Raw genomic sequence first — 18,003 nt, 5'->3', positions numbered from 1 at the left:
GGGATTGAGCCCCGCGCCGGGCTCCCTGCTCAGCGGGGAGCCTGCTTCTCTCTGGCCGGGCCCTGCTTCCACACGCGGGCGGGCTCTCCCCTCCCTCCCTCTCTCTGTCTGTCTCTCAAATAAATAAATAAAATCTTTAAAACACAACAAAACAAAGACATCCGACTGGAAACACTGAGCTGGGGGGAGGGCGCAGTCTCAGGCCTGGCGCCTCTCGGCCCCTCCCAGCGCTGCCTCCCGGCAGCAGGACCCGCGTCACCCTTGTCCTACTACTGTGAGTTCCCTGGGCTCCAATTCCAATCCACATGCATGCTGGAGCCCTAGACCCCAGGGCAGCAAGAGGCCGTCGGGACACTCTTCCTGGCAGGGGCAGGGGAGGTGGAGAGACGCTGTCAGAAGCCCCTGGGCAGGTCCTCGGCCCAGCAACAGCAGCGAGGGCCCCTGAGGCGCGATGCACGCGGCCACCCCCACCCCTGGGTCCACCAAGCCTGACTTCCAGCCCTTCCCAGGGGCCACCTGGGGTGTGTTTTTTGTTAAAGATTTATTTATTTATTTATGGGGGAGGGGCAATACACAAGAGCCAGGGGAGGGCAGAGGAAGAGAATCTCAAGCAGTCTCCTGGCTGAGCCCAGAGTCCGACACGGGGCTCGATCTCACAACCCTGAGATCATGATCCGAACCAAAATCAAGAGTCAGACACTTAACGGACCGTGCCACCCAGACGCCCAGGAGCACCTCTTTTTAAAGACCTTGTTTTCTGCTTCAACCAGCAAGGGACATTCTGTCTACCTGGAGTGCTGAGGCTGACGAGTAAGATACGGCTGTAATCTCGCCGTCCCCTTCCACACCCAGCGGAAACATCCCCGAGGGCGCGGCTCGCCCAGGACCTGGTTCCATAGGGACCGTGTCACCCCCTGGAATGATCATCCCTGAGGCGAAACTGGCAGGTCCTGAAGAACATTTCTTCCCAACCCCACTTCTGAAGACATTCTAAGTACTCGCCGCTTCTTCCTGTCGGCCACAAGTGGTCGGAGAGAAGGGGGCACGCCGGGGCGGTGAGCACGTCCCTCTGGCTCTCGGAGCTGCGGGCCACAGCGCCCAGCGATGTCAGTGTGCTCGCAGGGGCGCCTGGCTGGAGGCACGCGCGTGCCCGCTCTGCGTTTGTTCAAGCCAGAGGTCAACTGAGGAGCCGCAAGGACCCCTCTCCTGGGACCCGGGGTGTGGCCGCGGGGGAAGGTGGTCCCAAAGCTTGGTCATCCGGAGACAGGACCCTAAATCAGGGCCAGCACCCGGGTCCCCAGCACAGGTGACTCAGAAGGCCGTGGAGGCTTGCCTCAGAAATGCTGTCTCTGCTCCGGAAACAGCAGGAGGACGGCTCGGCGTCAGCCAGAAACAGACCCGGTAGAGGCAGAGAACCAGAGTCTACCACCAGCAAAGTGAACCTCAGGAAACGTTCCTGTGGGATTCCGTGCTAAACGCAGCCAACACTGAAAACAGGAAACAGAAAAATCAATGAACCGAAAAGTTGGTCCTTTGAAAAAAGTCAACAGACTGACAAACGCGTAAGACTCCAAGCGCTCAAACGGGGCAGAAAGAGACGGTTCCTGCCAACGCGACAGACACGGAAAGACCCAGGCAGAGGGCGAGCGGCGGAGGATAACCTGCGCGGAAGACGTTCCTGAAGACTCCGGCCGAGGGACAGGAAGCCCCGCGGGAGCGACCGGACCCGACGAGCTAAACTGAAGAGCGCCGGCCCCGCCCGGAAACCTGCGGATCGTGGCCGGGAGAAACCGCAGCGGCCCGAGTACAGCACCCGGAGCGCGAGAGACCAGACGGACACACGGACTCCATCGAAGCCGGAGACGTCTGTGCTTCAAAGAACGCCGGCAAGAACGTGAGAAGGCAACACCCGGGACAGGAGAAAATGTTTGCAGACTGCAAATCTGGTAAGAACCTAGGACCCAGAACAAAAACCTCAACAATTTAAAAAAAATTTTTTAGTGGGCAAAGGACATGAATGAAGTTTCTGCAAAGCAGACCTACAGCGGCCCGGCAAGCGTGAGGACAGACGTGCGCTGTCGGCCGTCAGGCCACACAAATGGAAACCACTTGCTGCCCACCAGGAAGTCAGAATCAAGAAGATGGACCACACGCATTTTTAGACGTGGAGAACGTGGGGCCCTCGTGCATGGCCGGTGGGGACACAAAACGGCACAGCCACCCCGGAGACGATATGGCGGGTCCTGGGAAAGTCAAACTCAGTCACCGTGTGACCCAGCAATTACTCCCAGGGGTGCGCCCAGGGGAATTAAAAGCAAACATTCACACAACCTACACACAAATGTTCCAGCGGCACCGCCAATATTGGCCAAGTGTCCATCAACGCACAAGGGGAGAAAGCACAGGCCAGTCCCACAACAGGACAGCATCCAGTCGTCAGAAAGGACGGAGCTCTGACACGCGCCGCCAAGCAGACGAGCCTTGAAGCCAGACCAAAAACAACACGTATGGTCTGATTCCATTTCTAGAAAACCCCCAGAACAGGCAAATTCACAGATACAGAAGATAAGCGGCTGCCGGGATCTGGGGTGCCTGCGGCTGGGAACCTGGTCTCCTGCAGGGATGAAGATGTTCTAGGACGGCGTGGCCCTGGCGCATACCCGTGCACACGGGGCCATACAGACAAAGAGCGAGTCTCAGGGTACGGGACTTCTGTCTCCCTCATCCAGTAACCGGCGCTGCGACCAACGCAGCCAGCGCTCACCTCCGGACGTGAGTAACTGTACGGCGGCGCTCCGGCAACGCACGGCTGCGGTCAGGGGCGCCCAGGCCGCTGCAAGCCTGGCCCTGAGGGAAGACGCAGGGGAGCCACCGGCCCACCACCCACCCCCTGGGTACGAAGGCCGGGACACACCGTGCACGTGGCCAAGCGACCCTCCTCCGAGGCCACAGTACTTCTCCCGACACTCGGCAGCACCCTGTCCACTGGTCACCAGGAATCCACAAGACGGCAGGTCCCCGCTCAGGCAGAAGCAAGGGGACTTGCGTCCCAGTGACCCTCCCTGCTCACGGTCACACCAACGCAGACAAGAGGTGAGAAAAACCTACGTGATCCTCCACAAAAAGTACTAAGTGACCCTCCTCAGACGCCTGCACACAGGATCCCTTGTTCCAACCACGTTGCTTACAGGGGCTCCAGGAGCCCGGGGCCACCCACTGCCAGCGCTTCGCTGGAGCAAAATGCTGCCAGGAGAGACCCGCGGCCCCACGCCCACGTGGCTCCACGCACGCTCACGTGGCTCCACGCACGCTCAGGTGCCACCCAACCGGAGGCAGAGACCCCGTCCATCGCTGAGTGCCCGCGCCTTACCCAAGGCCCCCAGGCCTGGCCTGGCCTGTCTCGGGAGCAGTGGGGTGCAGACCACGAGCGTGCTGGGGGGAGCGCCGGTGCGTCTGTGACGTCAGCGGAGGAGGTCGGCTTGTGTGACAAGGCGGGGCCAGCCCAGGCTCCGTCTGCCCTGGGCCCTGCCCCCTGCACACGCACCCAGGCCTGACAGCCCCACGGCACGGGCAACACAGACCCCCAGTCGGCCCCACCCGGGAACTGGATTTTCCCCATGGACAGTGCTGGAGCCCCGCATCCGCCCAGCAGGGAAGGGCGCGTCCACTCTTACAAAACGGTACGACTTTGTCCCCGTGCGTAGCGGCGATTCCTAGCGCAGCCGTCCCCACAGAGCACTGAAACCAGCCACGGTCTGTCCGTGCCGCTGGCGTGGAAGACCATTCCAAACGGCACACAGGATACGGACCACGCGTGGCAGGAAGCTTTTTGGGTCACGCACGTGAACTTTTTCCTCACAGAAAACTAAAGCTACCCAGGTTATCCAGGCTCACGGACGTCCATTTTCTCCCAGAATCTAGGCCACGTCCCTGAGTCCCTGGTAGAATTTTCTGACCCTGAAAACAGATGTGGGAAGCTCCCTCGTGCGTGCCTCTCCGCCTGTCCTCCCCGGCTCCTCAGGAGCACCGGCCACAACCCCCGTCCTCGAGGGGCTCACCTCCAAGGGCACGGACTGTCCCCACTGCACTTCCCCGGGCTATCCGGAGCTCCTGGCCCGTCCAGCCCAGCCCCGAGCACCCCCTTCCTCCCCTTCCGGACTGACTCACTTATCAGCAGTGTGAACGCGGACTGAGCACAGGCAGCTCCGTTGGCCCCGGCGACCAGACCTCTTCAAGGCCAGACTCCAGGGGATGACCGTGGGGCCAAGGCACCTGCCCTATGGGTCTTCCCACCCGGCCGCGGAGGGAGAGTCATCAGCCACAGCCCTGTGCGCTGAAGGAGCAGGGCTCAGCACATTCAGAGCCAGGCCACCTCTCGGCCCACAGCGCCTGGTTTCTGCTACTCCGCACCATGCTGACCACACCGCCCACGCCGGCCCCACGGCTTCCCCAACAGGCCTGGCTCCCCATTTCCTGCGTCTGCTCCCGCCCTGCAGAGGCCCCAGAGGCCAACTCTCCCTACTTCTCCAACTGGCTCCCGTGCCCAAAGTGCTCGGGTCCAGGCCCTGGCCACCTGCCTGAGAGGAGGTCTGTGGTCTCTGGGCCCAGGGCCTCTCTGGGCCTCCTAAGCCACCCTCGAGTCCATCCCCTTCCACAACAGGCGGCGGGGCAGCTGGGGTCCCCGAGGGTGAGCTGTGAGCCAGGCTGCCCCGGCGTAAGGCCCCTCTGCCCCGAAGGTGGCGTCATCCCAGTAAAACGTGAGCAGTAACGCCTGCCTTGGGGCGGGGAAAGCCCCAACCAAGTGCAAAGGCGGCCTCGGACAATGAACCCCAGCTCCTGCCTGCTGGCTCCCCCCACCCAGCACACCTGTCCCAAAATGCTCCTCCCCCACTCCCAGGCCCCGGCCCCGGCCCCCTCTAGCCTCCTCAGCCCGAGGACCCTCGCTTCTCTGTCTGTGCTCACCCACGACCCACGGCTCTCCGGGCGTTATCCTCCAGTTCCCTACGTCCTGGACGTGAGCGGGTGAGATGGATGTGGCACAGGGGCAGGGAAGGCTGAGGGACGGCCCCCAGGTGCCCTCGAGATGCCCTGACCTGCAGCCACCGTGCCCCGCCAACGCGAGAGCTGCCCCCAGAGGCAGGCAGGGGAGAGTGCTGCCGGGAGCACCGGTGTGGGCAGGGCTGAGGCGCCCCAGGTGCTCCCTGCCAAGGCCCCAGCCCCTGGACAAGAGCCCAGCCCTGAGGATGCCCTCACTAAGCCCGGGGCCGCCGGAACCATGCTTTGAACAGCCCCTAAAAATGAGCTCCAGGCCCTCACAGTCACACACCTGTGAGCACGGCCAAGGCTGAACCCGGACATCAGAGCAGAATCACCCAGAACCCGGGAGCCCAGACCTCCTGCCCAAAAACCGTTCTCTAACAGCACCAAGCATGCCCAGGCTGAGCAGGGGGACACGGCCCCGGGCCTTCAAGAATGCAGGCGACACCGCACCTGGCCGCCGTCCCGGACAGTCCCCGAATCGGCCACTGGGGCGCCGCTCTGGTCTCCGTGGCCGGTCAGCCCCAGCCGCTCACCCACACCCAGCGGGCGGCACCGACAAGCACCCCCCGCAAAGCAGCCCAGCCTCCTGCCTCCCACCTGCACGGTGTGTGCGGCGCGAGCTGCCCGAGACAGCGCGGAGGGAGGCAACGGCGTTACAGCAAAAACAGGAAGTTACAAAAGATCTGAAAAACCGTAAGTGATGAAGGAGAAAAAAGCAAGACACGCGTCCCCACAAATTTGTCTTTCTTAACAGAATGACTCCAGCGGGACGTAAGTCCCCCGTCACCGCGAGTTCCAGCTCAGCGTGGGCACGGGCTGCACGCAGGCGCCGGGCAACCGCTGGCTGAGCTGGACAGAGGACGTGCTCGCCGACGCGCCCCAATTAAGCCCGGGGCCCAGAACTGGTCCAGGACCCCGAGAGCACGTGGAGGGCACCCAAAGGCTAACTGGGACGGGCGGCTCCGTCCATTCAGCCCCTGGTGGCCGCCTCTCGGGGCCACGGCTCCCGCAGGCTCTGCACGAGCATGTCTCACCAGGGTTTCAAAGCACCGACCCTCCACCCGGACCTCAGCCGCCGCCCAGCGCGCCAGGGCCGTCCCCAGCCCCAATTCGCCCTCCTCTTCCGGAGCCGGCAGAAGCCCACCGACCACACAAGAGCCACGTGCTCAGAGCTGGGGTCAGGCTGCTTCTGCTGTCCCCTCTGCTCCGCGGACCCCTGGCAGGATCCTGGACGGAGGAGGAATGTAGCTGACGAAAGCCCCTCATCTGGACGGACCCAGTGCAGCCCCTCCTGGGCGGGCCACAGGCCCTGAGCACAGGACGGGCCTCACGTGAAGCTGGCCAGGCCCCGCCACGGGCTAGCGTTCTGGGCAACTTCGGAAACACAGCCGCAGTCCCCGAAGCCGTCCACCGGAGAGCGTCCCGGCTGAGCAGCGGTGCGCCATGGGGAAAATGACACCCTCGCCTCAGAGCTGCAGGAGAGCCCGACACCCCGGAGAGAAAGGAAAACAGGGCAGGGACTGCGTCTAAGGGGCCATCACGGCCCGAGGCTGGCGGAAGGGAGTTCACCTGCAAGAAGCACGGTCTGTCCCCCACAGGGGCCGGTGTCCTCAACATCCAAGGCAGCGGGAGGGGAGGCCGCGGAGGCCACCACCGCCAACCTCTTCCAGACTGACCCCTGACCCCAGGACTCAGCACCAGCCCCACACGAACGCTCCGCCCACCACCTGCACCGAGCTGTGGGCAGAGAGGCTGAGTCCCAGTAGCCACGGGCGGCCCAGGAGGCCCCAGCGCAGCTGTCCATGCTCCGCACCCACCGACCACACTCAAGGGCACGACACCAGCCCACGGACCATCTGCCCTCTTGGGAGGTCCCAGCATCCCTTGTGCCTGACCCGGGGAGGGCAAAGTGCAGCCACAGTCCCGGGGGTCCCCTCCACCGGCAGCCCATGGCCACCTGGATACCCTCACCGGCGGATACCAGCTGCCACGGTCGCGGTGCCGCAGCCACGGACCACCGGCGGCCACCTGTTCTTTAAAGGCAGAAGCCAGAAAACACACAAGGCGAGCACAGAAGACTCCACCACACCCCCGCAGTGGAAGGCGTCCCGCCCCGTGTCCCCCAGCCACCGTGGCCCCACGTGGCCCCGGGACGTGCATGGGGCCACGGCTGCGGAGCAGGGAGGCAGGGTGCGCGGAGGCTAAAAGCTCCCGGCCATGCGACCAGCGGTGCGGACGAGGGTTCACAGTGGCTCAAACCGGAAAGGACGCCGCATCCATCCACCGGTGGGGGGACAGCGTGGGGCACGCGCCTCATGGCACTGCGCTCAGCCCCACGAGGGGACAGAAGTGCCCACGCGAACAGCAGCGCGGGCGGAAAACTGAGGCCAGGCACGAGGTCCGCCGCGAGACCCCGCCAGACGAGATCCGCTGGAGGGAACATTCTGGAGATGGGAGGCAGAGACCGGGGGCCACGAGGGACGTGCCCAGAGAGGAGCGTGGGGTGGGCCGAGCCACCGCCGATGCCCCCCAGAGTCACTGAGCCACACGCATGCGCGGCGTGAACTGTGTGACATGCAGACGGTCCCTCGGCAAAACAGCGGAGAGGAGAGCACACCTGCGCCCCGCCCCGGCCTGCACCCTCTCCGGAGCCGGCGGAACGCTCTGACGCAGCCGGGGAGCCCGCAGCCCTCGCGATCCCTCCAGCCACCCACAGAGCCCCACAGCCCACCCTGCGGCGCTGCGGCCCGATGGGATGGGAGGACAGCCACGCGGGCGCGAAAACAGCGCGTGACGCAAGGGGAAGGAGGGACAGTGGGGCACAGAGCCGGTCACAGTGCGCTGGTCCCAGCAGGGCCAGTAAAGTCCTGCGGGCCTGCACTGGGAGCCCAAAGGGCCTGCTCAGAGCAGCGGCCTCCACAGAAGCAGAAGCGGGAAAGCTCGTCCTGTCGGGGCATCGGAGCCCCAAGCTGCCACAGGCGCTCGGCGGGGAAAGGGGGCTCAGGAAGGCCAGTAGGGATGGTGAAGGGGCAGCGGGCACGTGCGCTGGACCGCGAGCGGCAGCGGGAGCGGCACGTCACAGGCGAGAGCAGGAAGCTCCTGTGGGATGACACCGGCCGCACAACCCCGCCATCCTGTCGGCCAGACACAGGAGCCCATGCTCAGGGGACAGCGGACAGACCAACCCGCCAGCACGGGCACAAGTAAGGAAGCCTATGGTGGGCAGGAGGGGACAGAGACCTCGGAGGCAGGGGCCCCGGCCCGGCTGACAGCACCCACGCCTCCCCCTGCCGGGCTCCCTCCCCACCTGCCACAGCCCCGCGCCCTGGCATGCCGTCCTGATGTGCCGGTGGCAGCGGGGAAGCCGACGCACCCTCAGTCACACGTGACGCACGGTGCACTCCAGCCCCACACCTCCCCGTCACCCCATTCCCCCGCAGACCCCGACGCATGGCCTCACAACAGCACCGAGGGCGGGATCCCTCCCACCGAGCCCCAGGCCCGGCGGTGCCTCCCGCTGAGAACGCCCGGTTCCTAGAATAACAGCGAGTTGCTCGGGGACCCTGAAACGTGGGCAGAAAAGGAGGGCGCCCAAGCCCAGGCCGGCGAGCCCTGGACCAGAGCCAGGCCTGGACTCTGCCCTGGGGAAGAGAGGCCGCGGCCCCCAGGGTGCAGTCCCAGGCCAGTTCCGGTGCTCGCGGCCCAGAGCAAGGGCAGGGCGGGACGGAAGGCCCAACGTCGTGCTCGGGGTGCAGAGGACACAGACGCCTCATGGCTCCAAGGCTCCGGGGCAGCTCACTCAGGGCGGGGACGCGGAGAAAGTCCCCAACACGACCATGTTCTGCCGCCCCCCAGCCTCCCTGTCCCCACCAGCCCCCAGCCCCAAAGAAGGGCCTCGGCCCCCGTCGGAGCAAAGTGGGGAGAAGACAAGGGCCCTGAGCTCCCAACGACCCGCCCGAGGGCCCGGATTCGAGTGATGGCTGTGGGATGAGGGTGACTGAGTCACCAAAGGGAAAACCCAAACCCGGGCCGGCGTCCTCCCCGAGCCTGCGTGTCACTGGCATCCTTACCTGTGAGCCCAGAAAAGCCTCTTCTGTGTGGGGCACTGAGACCAGCCGCCGGGCAGAGCCCCCATCATCCCTGACCTGCTTCCATCGTCCCCACCCCGAGCCGCCGTCTGGGGCCGGGCCAGCTCCCGCAGGGCCCCAGGTCGCTCACACGTGCTGTTCCAGCACATGGACGGCACACCTCCCCAGACACGGCCGCCCCAGCCCTGCCCGTCCCGCCATACAGGTGTCAGCCCTCCTGCACGCGGCCGGTCCCAGGGGACACCCTGGCCCAGTGTCTTCTCTACGTCCCGAAACAGACCTGGAAAACTCGAAGTGACGTCGTGGACAACAGCACAGGCACCCTCTCCAGTCCCATCGTCCAGAGGCCATGCAGAGGCAGGGACGGGGAGGAGAGCGTGCAAGAGGGCAGAGTCCCAAGGTGCTCCCCAAACACAGGCCCGCGCACGCAGCCCGGCCTTCCGGGCCCACATAGGCTACCCCAAACCCACCCGCCCTGGGTCTGTGGGAGTCGTCATATGGTCACATCTCTGGACAAACATTTTCACCCCCTGAAAAAGCCAATGGCTGTCCTGGTCCACTTTCAGTGTAACTGGACAAGCCGCTGCTTTATCCTTTCCTCACTAACGGTCAGAAACCCCGCAGCTTCCTCGTCGGCGTCTCCATCAGCGCGTGCACGGCCGTCTGAGCTCTCCCTCGTGCCCGCGCTCACGCCTGGAGCGGACCGGCTCAGCACCCGCCCCTGCTTCCGAAGAGTCCAGTACCTGGACACTTCTCAGACTCCGACACCCAGAAACACCAACTGCTCCCCTGAAAGGGAGGCTCCAGGGAGGGGCCGCGGCTCCACAGGGAGGATACGGGGCTGCAGAGCAGAGACCGCCCCCGAGAAGGAAGCGTGCCACGGGCAGCCCTTCCGGGCCTGGCCAGGCAGGAACTGGGCTCAAGCCTACAGAGCAGCTACTACCCCAGCACCGAGGTGGGACGGTCTCCCATGCCCCAATTAACGAGGCGGCAACAGAAGATAGAAGTCACAGTCTGTGCTCACCGTGGGAACGTCCTCTCTGCCGCCCCTCTTCCCCAGCCCCCACGACCCCACGCTATAAGCTCACTCACGTGGGAGGGCCTGGGGAGACATGGGGAAAACAGGGCTGCGTCCCCAGAAGCGACGACAGACGGATGACAAAGACACCACCCAGACCCTCCAATGCCCTTCTGACCAGCCGCCTGGCCCCATGCCCACCCCAGCGACTGGACCGCATTCTAGACACAGCGCACCTCCCGACAGGGGACCCTCCTGCCCACTCCCCACTCCGCTGCCCGCAGGAGCGGGTGCACATGTCCGCCGGCCCTTAGCAAGACGCCTGCACTGCGCCTGCCCACCACCCTTCCGGGTCGAACGGGAGGCCCCAGAAGGGCAATCCGCGGGGAGGCAGGCCTGGGTCCGACTTCTGTAACTTCCAACCTGGACCCAGCGCATCACGGGACCGCACCTCCGCACAGGTCTCTCCCTAAAACCCACGTACCACCAGTGACGGACCCCCTGCCTCCCGCCCTCTCGCTTCCAGAAGGGCATGCGGGGGACACTGTGTGCGATGCGGGCTCTGGACTCAGGCGCAGGGCCTCTCCCAGGGACGTCCCGCCGCAGGGCAACTTCTCGGGGCCACCCAGGCCAGGAGGCACCCAGGCGTCCGTCGGTATAAACGCCAGCGAGCCTCCCGGCCGCGCTCCCTGCACTGGACTCGAAGCACGCGGAACACTGGCCGCTCACCGGAAGACGCGCCACCCTGCGCAGCGGACAGCAGCCCTCAGCAGCCTCGCAGACACCGGAAACGCGAGGACGCCCGCGAGTGCAGAGGACACCGCGTCACCGCGAGCTCAGAGGCTGCGGGACCCAGCCGGGAACCCCGTGTCGGCAAGAGGGACGGGACGCAGCTGTCGCCCGCGCACAGGTCGTCGGCGTGTCCGAGACCGTCCAAGGCCGGCACGGCATGCTGTTCGTCCAGGGTGCGGGAGGTGCCTGGGTGCCAACGCCCTTTCCTGAGCAGCAGCAGCAGCACCAAAGCCGGGCCGGGCTCCGGACCCCCGCCCCACTTGTGGGAATGGGTGGATCCGCGACCACAAAGTGGCCCATGCTCTGGCAAACAGACCAAATTCCTACAGGGAAAGTACACTGACATCTCAGGTCACAGGCAACCATGCAAAAAAAAGAGAAAGAAAGAAATTGCTGAGCCCCTGCCTTCTTGGGCTGTCCCTGTGGGACACGGGGGCTGGGGGAGCCCAAGGAGGCCGGCTGGGAGGCCCGGCCCGGCCCCCACCCCTGCGCCTCACACACCAGAGCCTGCTTCGGGGCTGTGACATCGCGCCAACACCACGACTCGGAAACCGACAGCCGCAAGCTCATTGATGAAAACCCCCACCGCGTCCCTGCGCCGGTGGCGAGCACGGGGCTTTCCCAGGAGCTGATCCCACCACGCTACAGGCTGAGCCCCGGGCCTGGGTCTCCCTCCTGCCTCCTGCGACCCGCATGGACACGGCCCTTCAAGGCCTGAGTCCAGACAAGCACCACCAAAGTGAGTGTGGCCACAGAGAGGCAGCCAGGGCCGGGAGGTGGTGATGGGGACAGCCCAAAGCAGGGGCGCCCACGCAGCCCAAGAAAAAGCCTCTGAAGAAGATGTCAAGGCCGGGAGGACGGGAAGCAACGAAAACCTTGGAACGCGGCTACGGGAAGGTGAAACGGTACGGACGCTGGGCCGCGATGGGCAGTTCCTCCAAGAGTTAAACACAGAGTCACCAAAACCCAAGCAGCTCCCCTCTGGGGCACGCGCCTGTGAGAAACGAAAACGCGTGCACCGAGCTCAGGGCAGCGCCCTCCGCGACGGGCAGGACGTGGGAACGGCCCCACGTCCAGCCGCGGACAGCGGTCAGCCGACTGCGCTGAGTCCTGGGGGGCAGTGCTCAGGCCGACGACGGAAAGCAGCACCAACACCCGCTACGCTGTCTCCTCTGGAAACTTCATGCCCAACAAGGGGAGCCAGACACAAAGGGCCACATACGGGACAAGGACGTGAGACGCCCCGAATAAGGAAATCCCCGGAGGCCAGAGGAGCCCGCTGACTTCAGGGCCGGGGGGCTGCCGAGGCACCTTTTTGGTTCGAACACAAAACGGCTCCAGACGGACTGGCGACAGCGGCACGGTGTGCAGACGCCGAAAACCGCTTCCTCGGAGCCGCCGCTTCGTGGGGTGACGTGTGGGACCCCGGAATGGTGTCTCGGTGAAGCCGTCGCCGAAGGGCCTGCGCGAGCAGAGACCCTGCTGTCAGAGGCCACCCGGAGCCGGGGGACGGCGGGGACCAGACAGCAGCCCTCCAGCTCAGGGCCCCCGCGGACTCCAGCAGCTCGCGTGACCACGGGCCGGGCCAGGAGCGGGGAGGAGACGGCGAGAGGCAGGCAGTAGCGATGGCCCCACACGCGGCACGAGCGGGGGGACGTGGAGTTCGGGGAGCTTTCAGGGTGGGATGGGAGCAAGGGCAAAGAGAGCCGAACTGATGGTACAGGACAGAGAGGGGCACCATGGGGCCCAGGAGAGGGTCCCCCGGAAACCTCCTGTGGGAAAGGCCCCGGAGGGTGCGGCCAGCTCGCTGGCTCCCCAGGACTTATGGCACAACGGTTCAGCAGGCCCTGGGGAGACCAGCGAAAAGGGGAAACCAGCTCAGAACGGACACAACTCTGACTATGCGCGGGACAAAGGCCCCGCAGGCAGACCCCCAAGGGCAAGCCATGCGCTCAGCACCCTGCAGCACCCTGCCGCTCAGCTAAGTGCCTTTCCCGGGGAAATAGCTTTGCCACCTCAGGCCAGGGCGGGGACAGGGGGCAGGGGGGCTGGACCCAGCTCTCAAACCTCAGCAGCAAGAATTCACCTTCTGGGTTCATTTCTAGCAATAACATTAAGAACAAAAATCTAGAAACCTCCCTTGTCAAAAATCCAGCCACCTTGGGGCGCCTGGGGGGCTCAGTGTTAAAGCCTCTGCCTTCAGCTCAGGTCGTGATCCCGGGGTCCTGGGATGGAGCCCCGCATCGGGCTCTCTGCTCAGCAGGGAGCCTGCTTCCCTTCCTCTCTGCCTCTCTGCCTGGTTGTGATTTCTGTCTGTCAAATAAATAAATAAAATCTTTAAAAAAAAAAAAAAATCCAGCCACCTCAAGGCAAACAGTGAGGCAGGCAGCCCCGGCCACCCCGTTCTAGGAGACCAGTAGTGACATCGGGGTCTAGCCCGGCTATCAAGAGGCGACCTGGCGTTGATGCAAACCTGGAGAAGCCGCCCCTCGGCCCCCCAGCCAGGGAGATGCTCATGTACGTTCAGGAAGGGCCACCAGCGAGGACTGAGGGCCTCAGAGTCAAGCCCAGGAGGCCTGGCCTGGAGTCCACCAGGTCCCGGCCATGCTTTCAGTAACACAACACAACAGTCTCCTCTTCCCAGCCTCAGTGTCCTGAGTGACCAGCAGAACTGTCCAGAGCGAGCATGACGTGTGATGACATCACCGTTCTGACGACTAAAGCGATGAGCTCGGTTTCTGCCTCTCTCGGGACCCACCTCACGACGTGGTGTAAACACTGGCGGCCAAAACCCCGTAACCTGGAGCTCTTCGGGGGTTCCCCACCACTGTCCATCCTCCGAGGGTGAGAACCACTGTGAGAACCACTGTGGGGCAGCTGTTCTCAGCCCCTCCCGGGTAACATCGCAAGGGCGGGGCAACCAGAGGGCCCTCGGGAAGAACCACACGCCAGCCACGCACAGGGGGAACATGAGCCACGGGCAATGATGAGAAAAGAGCCTCTAGAGGGTCACCTGCTGACAGGCAAGGCTGCCCGACTTCAGAAGCACCGACGCGTGTGGCCTTCACGGTGCACCGTGCCTGTGTCTCCCTCAGATGTCCCTCCCCACGACGACGGAGCCGGGCCAGAAAGCGCTCCTTCCCGGGCCCAGCACCTTCTGCTGGAGGCTCGTCGTGCGCAGAGTCACTAGGCGGATCTTCTGAAACCTGCTCCACACCAAGGAATCAACACCCCTGCACTCAAGATTGCTCTCCCCAGCCAGGCCCACGCCAAACGCAGCAGCACACCGCTCCCAGCCACAGTGGGCGCCCCAGATCGTGGGGGAGCCTGGCTAGCGCCCCCCTGCTGCCCCCGTGCCACGGAGGGAGGACGCCTGCCACCCCCAAGGCTGAGCTCCGCAGGCGAGAAACCTACGGGGTCCAGGCAGGTCCTCGTCCGCGGGCCCGCACATCGAACGGCTCTGCAGAATCACCCCGAGTGCTGTTAACCAAAACGAACGTCCCGCCCAGAGGCAAACGTGATGCGAAACTCCATACAGCCTTCAGGAAAAACGAAAATTCAGAGAACGTGTTGACAAACAGAAGTACATTAAGTGGTCCGTGTTAACGCCAGCAGAGACAAGCGTGTGCGTGCAGCTGAAACGCAACAAACACGCTAGAACTCGGAATCAAAGATTACTGGAAAGAATGTTTGCACAGCAAAATTCCCAATGCCCCACCATGCTTAATTTCCCTGACATTTCTGAGGCTTTGAAGCCTCAGCTAACGGATCTGAATCATCTGAGCAAACCCATGTCACAGCGGCGTGTTACTGGAAAGCCGAGAATAGACGGCTAAATATACAGACAAGCGCCCGGGCGGGACCCTTCTGCAGAAGACGGTCAAACGAGGAACTGCGTGAAGCTGTCCAAGGGACACAGGGAAGACAGTTCACCTCCAGCCGGGAAGCAGATACATGGACGCCTGGAAGTTAAAATAAGAAAAACACAAAAACAGCACCGGCTCCGTGTCAAGGAAAGCAAGCCGAGCCCGCCCATGACCTTAGAGCTTACTGAAACACTTCACTCGTGCCTGCTGCCGGCAAAGGAAGGCTCGGCAGGACGCCAGACCTTCTCCCGGAATCCAAGTCATGCCTGTATCACTGGACCGGCCCACGCCCACTGCTCACCTAGCGCGGCCGCCACAGGCTGCATCTGTGCCCTTTCTTCCTAAACAAGCCCGCCACTTGGAGCCGCAGCCTGCGGTATTTGGGTTGGCAGCGCGAGCACCAACAGCGGTGGCACAGCGGCTCCGGCAGCGAACTAGGTCAGCCTGGGCCTGCCTCGAGAGCTCCAGAAGCCCCAGCCCCAGCTCCCGCGGCGCCCCGCAGCCCACCAGAGGCTGCCCTGGGAGCCTGGGCGGGAGGCCCCCAGAGGTAAAGGCCCTGGACAGTCACATCCCTTCTTTGGCCTTGAAAAGCTCGCAGGCATCTTTCTCTCCCATAAACAAGAAACAGAGCGTTCTCGGGCTTCCCACAGCCGCCCTGGTTGGAGAACTAGACAGATACTAAGTTACGAGGTAAAACCGGGGCGCCAAGCCCGGAGCCAGCCTGGGTGAGCCACACACAGCCGGCCAAGCCCAGCCCAGGGGACTAGCCCACCGGCCAGGGGCGGGGTCAGGAGGCCAGAACTCGGGGGTCAGGGTTCTGGGCTCAACAGGCCGGGACAAGAGTTGGGGCCAGGGTCATGCTTTGGGGCCAGTGCACAAGGGTCCTCAGATCAGGATTTGGGGACCTTGGACAGGGATTAGAATCCAAGTTTTGGGCCCTGGGTTCCCGCGGGGCTCTGAGGTCAGGGTTCAGCCTATGCAGTCCGGAGGCCAGGGATGGGGGACCGGGATTCCAAGGTTTGGGGCAGGGCTCAGGGCTCAGGGCTCAGGGCCCAGGGCACTGGGGGTCCAGGGTCTCAGGACTTGGGGGTACCAGGATCGGAAGGGCCCAGAGTCAGCGTCCAGGTCCTGGGGTCTGAGACTCAGGGTTTCCATCGAGAAGCTGGGGGTCGGGGGCTCCGGGATGGGGGCCGGGACCCGGGGGCCAGGTGCCGGGGGCTCGCGGCTCAGAGCTGGGGCCCGGGTCCGGATCGCGGGGGCCCGGGGGCCCCAGGGCGCGGGGCCGGCGCGGGGTCGGCGTCCGGCCGCCGGGCACTTACGTCGTCGAAGAGGGAGCCCACGTTGGCCGTGACCAGCAGCACCGCGGTGCCCGGGGCGGCCGCCTTCCCCGCCATCGTGGCCTGGGCCGGCGGCGGCCGCTCGCGCGGGGCCGGCCGGTTGGGGTCTCCGCGGGCCGCGGCGTCAGCTGCGCCGGGGGGCGGCCCCGGGGCGCATCGCGGGCTCGGCGGGTCGGTCCGGGCCTGGCCGGGGTCCGGCCGCGCGCGCGCTCTCGCTCGCCCTCGCTGCTCCGCGGCCCCGCGCCCGTCGCTCTCCGCCCGCGCCTCACCGCGGCCCGCGCGCAGCCATTAGGATCGCCGCCGCCGAAGTTCCCGCAGCCGCCGCCGCCGCCGAGGCCAGTCCCGCCCGGAGCCGGGGGGCGGGGCGTGCGCGGGGCGGGGCGTGCGCGGGGCGGGGCGTGCGCGGGGCGGGGCGTGCGCGGGGCGGGGCGTGCGCGGGGCGGGGCGTGCGCGGGAGGGGCGGGACCTCGGGCGGGCTGCCCGGGAGGGACCGGGAGGGGCGGTGCGGCTGGAGGAGGCGGGGCCTGAGTCGGGGCGTGGACGGAAGGGGCGGGGCCACTGGGAGCGGGTCCCGGACCGCGGAGGGGCGGAGGGGCCGAGGGCGGGGGCGGGACCTGCGCGGGGCTCTCCGGTGTCGGCCCGGCCTTCTCCTCGGCCGCCCTCCCGTCACTCAGCGGCCGCCCCGCCCCGCCCCGCGCGGAGGCCGCGCACGGGCTCCGCCCCCGCACCCCTGTGACGTCACGGTCCGGCCGCCGCCGTGCTTCTTAAAGGGGCCGCGCGGACCCGCAGTCAGCGGTGCGGGCGCAGAGGGCCGCGGGGGGTGGTCATGTGGCCCGCGCCTGAGCCAGGGACACTCTGTTGACTCACAGGCCGCGTGGGCCCCCGCCCAAGGTGGGCTTCAGAGGGGCGCGGAGCCGGACAGCCAGCGGCGCAGGCGGGAGGCGGGCGGGGGTCCTCGGGCGGGGGCGCGGGCTGCAGCCGGGGCTCCCGGGGAGGGGGGCGTGGTCGGTTCGGGGCCCGCGGGGGCCGGGTTCCCAAGGCGGGGTCGCGGGGTTCGGGGCGAGGGTCTCGGCGGGTCCCGGACGGGTCTCGTCAGTGTCACCAGGGAAGCGTTTCGGGCAGAGGCTGTCCCCAGGCGCCTGGGCGCGCAGCAGGCCCCCGGGGAGCGGTGTCGCTGGCTGGGACGGGGTGGCCGCCCGGCTGGCCTGCGCGCCCCGACCCTGCCCACACCGCCTGCGCGCCCCGACCCTGCGGTCAGTGGGGACGGCCGGCAGCTGGGCCTCCCGGAAGGCGTCCGGTCTGCAGGTAGCTGCGGGATTTTGCTATTGCGACAACCCAGGGCCTGTAGCCAACGCATCTGACTTAGAAACCCACGTTGGCTCCGCGGCGTGGTTGGCCGGTGGGTTCGTTCCCCAGCCGGACACTGAGATGAAGCCGCAGCCTCCAAGGTGGGGATGGCGTCTACAGGGTAGTTCAGGTTGACGGAGGCCATAAAGGTGTGTCTCTTTCCCAAGACTCAGTGTCCTTGCAAGAAGAGCCCCGGAGCACTCGCTGCCCCCCCCACACACACACCCTGCCAATCCCAACAGAAATCAAAGAAGAGGCCATGCGAGTGGACAGAAGGTGGCCCTGGACAAGCCAGGAAGAGGGAACTTTCACCAGAAACCAGACCTTGTGGGAACCAGTTGTGGGGCGTCCAGACCTGCTGATTAAAGGCACCTACTGTGTGTCATTCTGTGGTAACAGGCCAACCCTACGAGTACGGCATCTCCTGCTGACCTTCCTGTGAAACCAGCCGCTGCTAAGGACCCCAGTCATAGAGAGCAAATGGAGACGCGTCCCCAACGTCCAGGGCCGCTTCC

At 65.4% G+C, this 18,003-nt stretch overlaps 1 protein-coding gene across 3 annotated transcripts in view; it reads right to left on the bottom strand.

Annotated features, from left to right (window-relative positions):
• The window catches only part of INPP5A (inositol polyphosphate-5-phosphatase A), a 158,930-nt gene extending 142,465 nt beyond the window's left edge, over positions 1 to 16,465 (bottom strand). For all 3 annotated transcript variants that reach the window (XM_046027579.1, XM_046027577.1, XM_046027578.1), the window contains exon 1: positions 16,124 to 16,465. In XM_046027579.1, the coding sequence (XP_045883535.1) occupies positions 16,124 to 16,198 (75 nt within the window). In that variant the 5' untranslated portion in view covers positions 16,199 to 16,465. The remainder of the gene's footprint in view (positions 1 to 16,123) is intronic.
• Positions 16,466 to 18,003: the final 1,538 nt, after the last annotated feature.

The sequence above is a fragment of the Meles meles genome, chromosome 13 (assembly GCF_922984935.1).
Source record: "Meles meles chromosome 13, mMelMel3.1 paternal haplotype, whole genome shotgun sequence".
NCBI lineage: Eukaryota > Metazoa > Chordata > Mammalia > Carnivora > Mustelidae > Meles > Meles meles.
The sequence above is the reverse complement of the archived record's forward strand: the minus strand, read 5'-3'. Positions and strand labels throughout refer to the sequence as shown.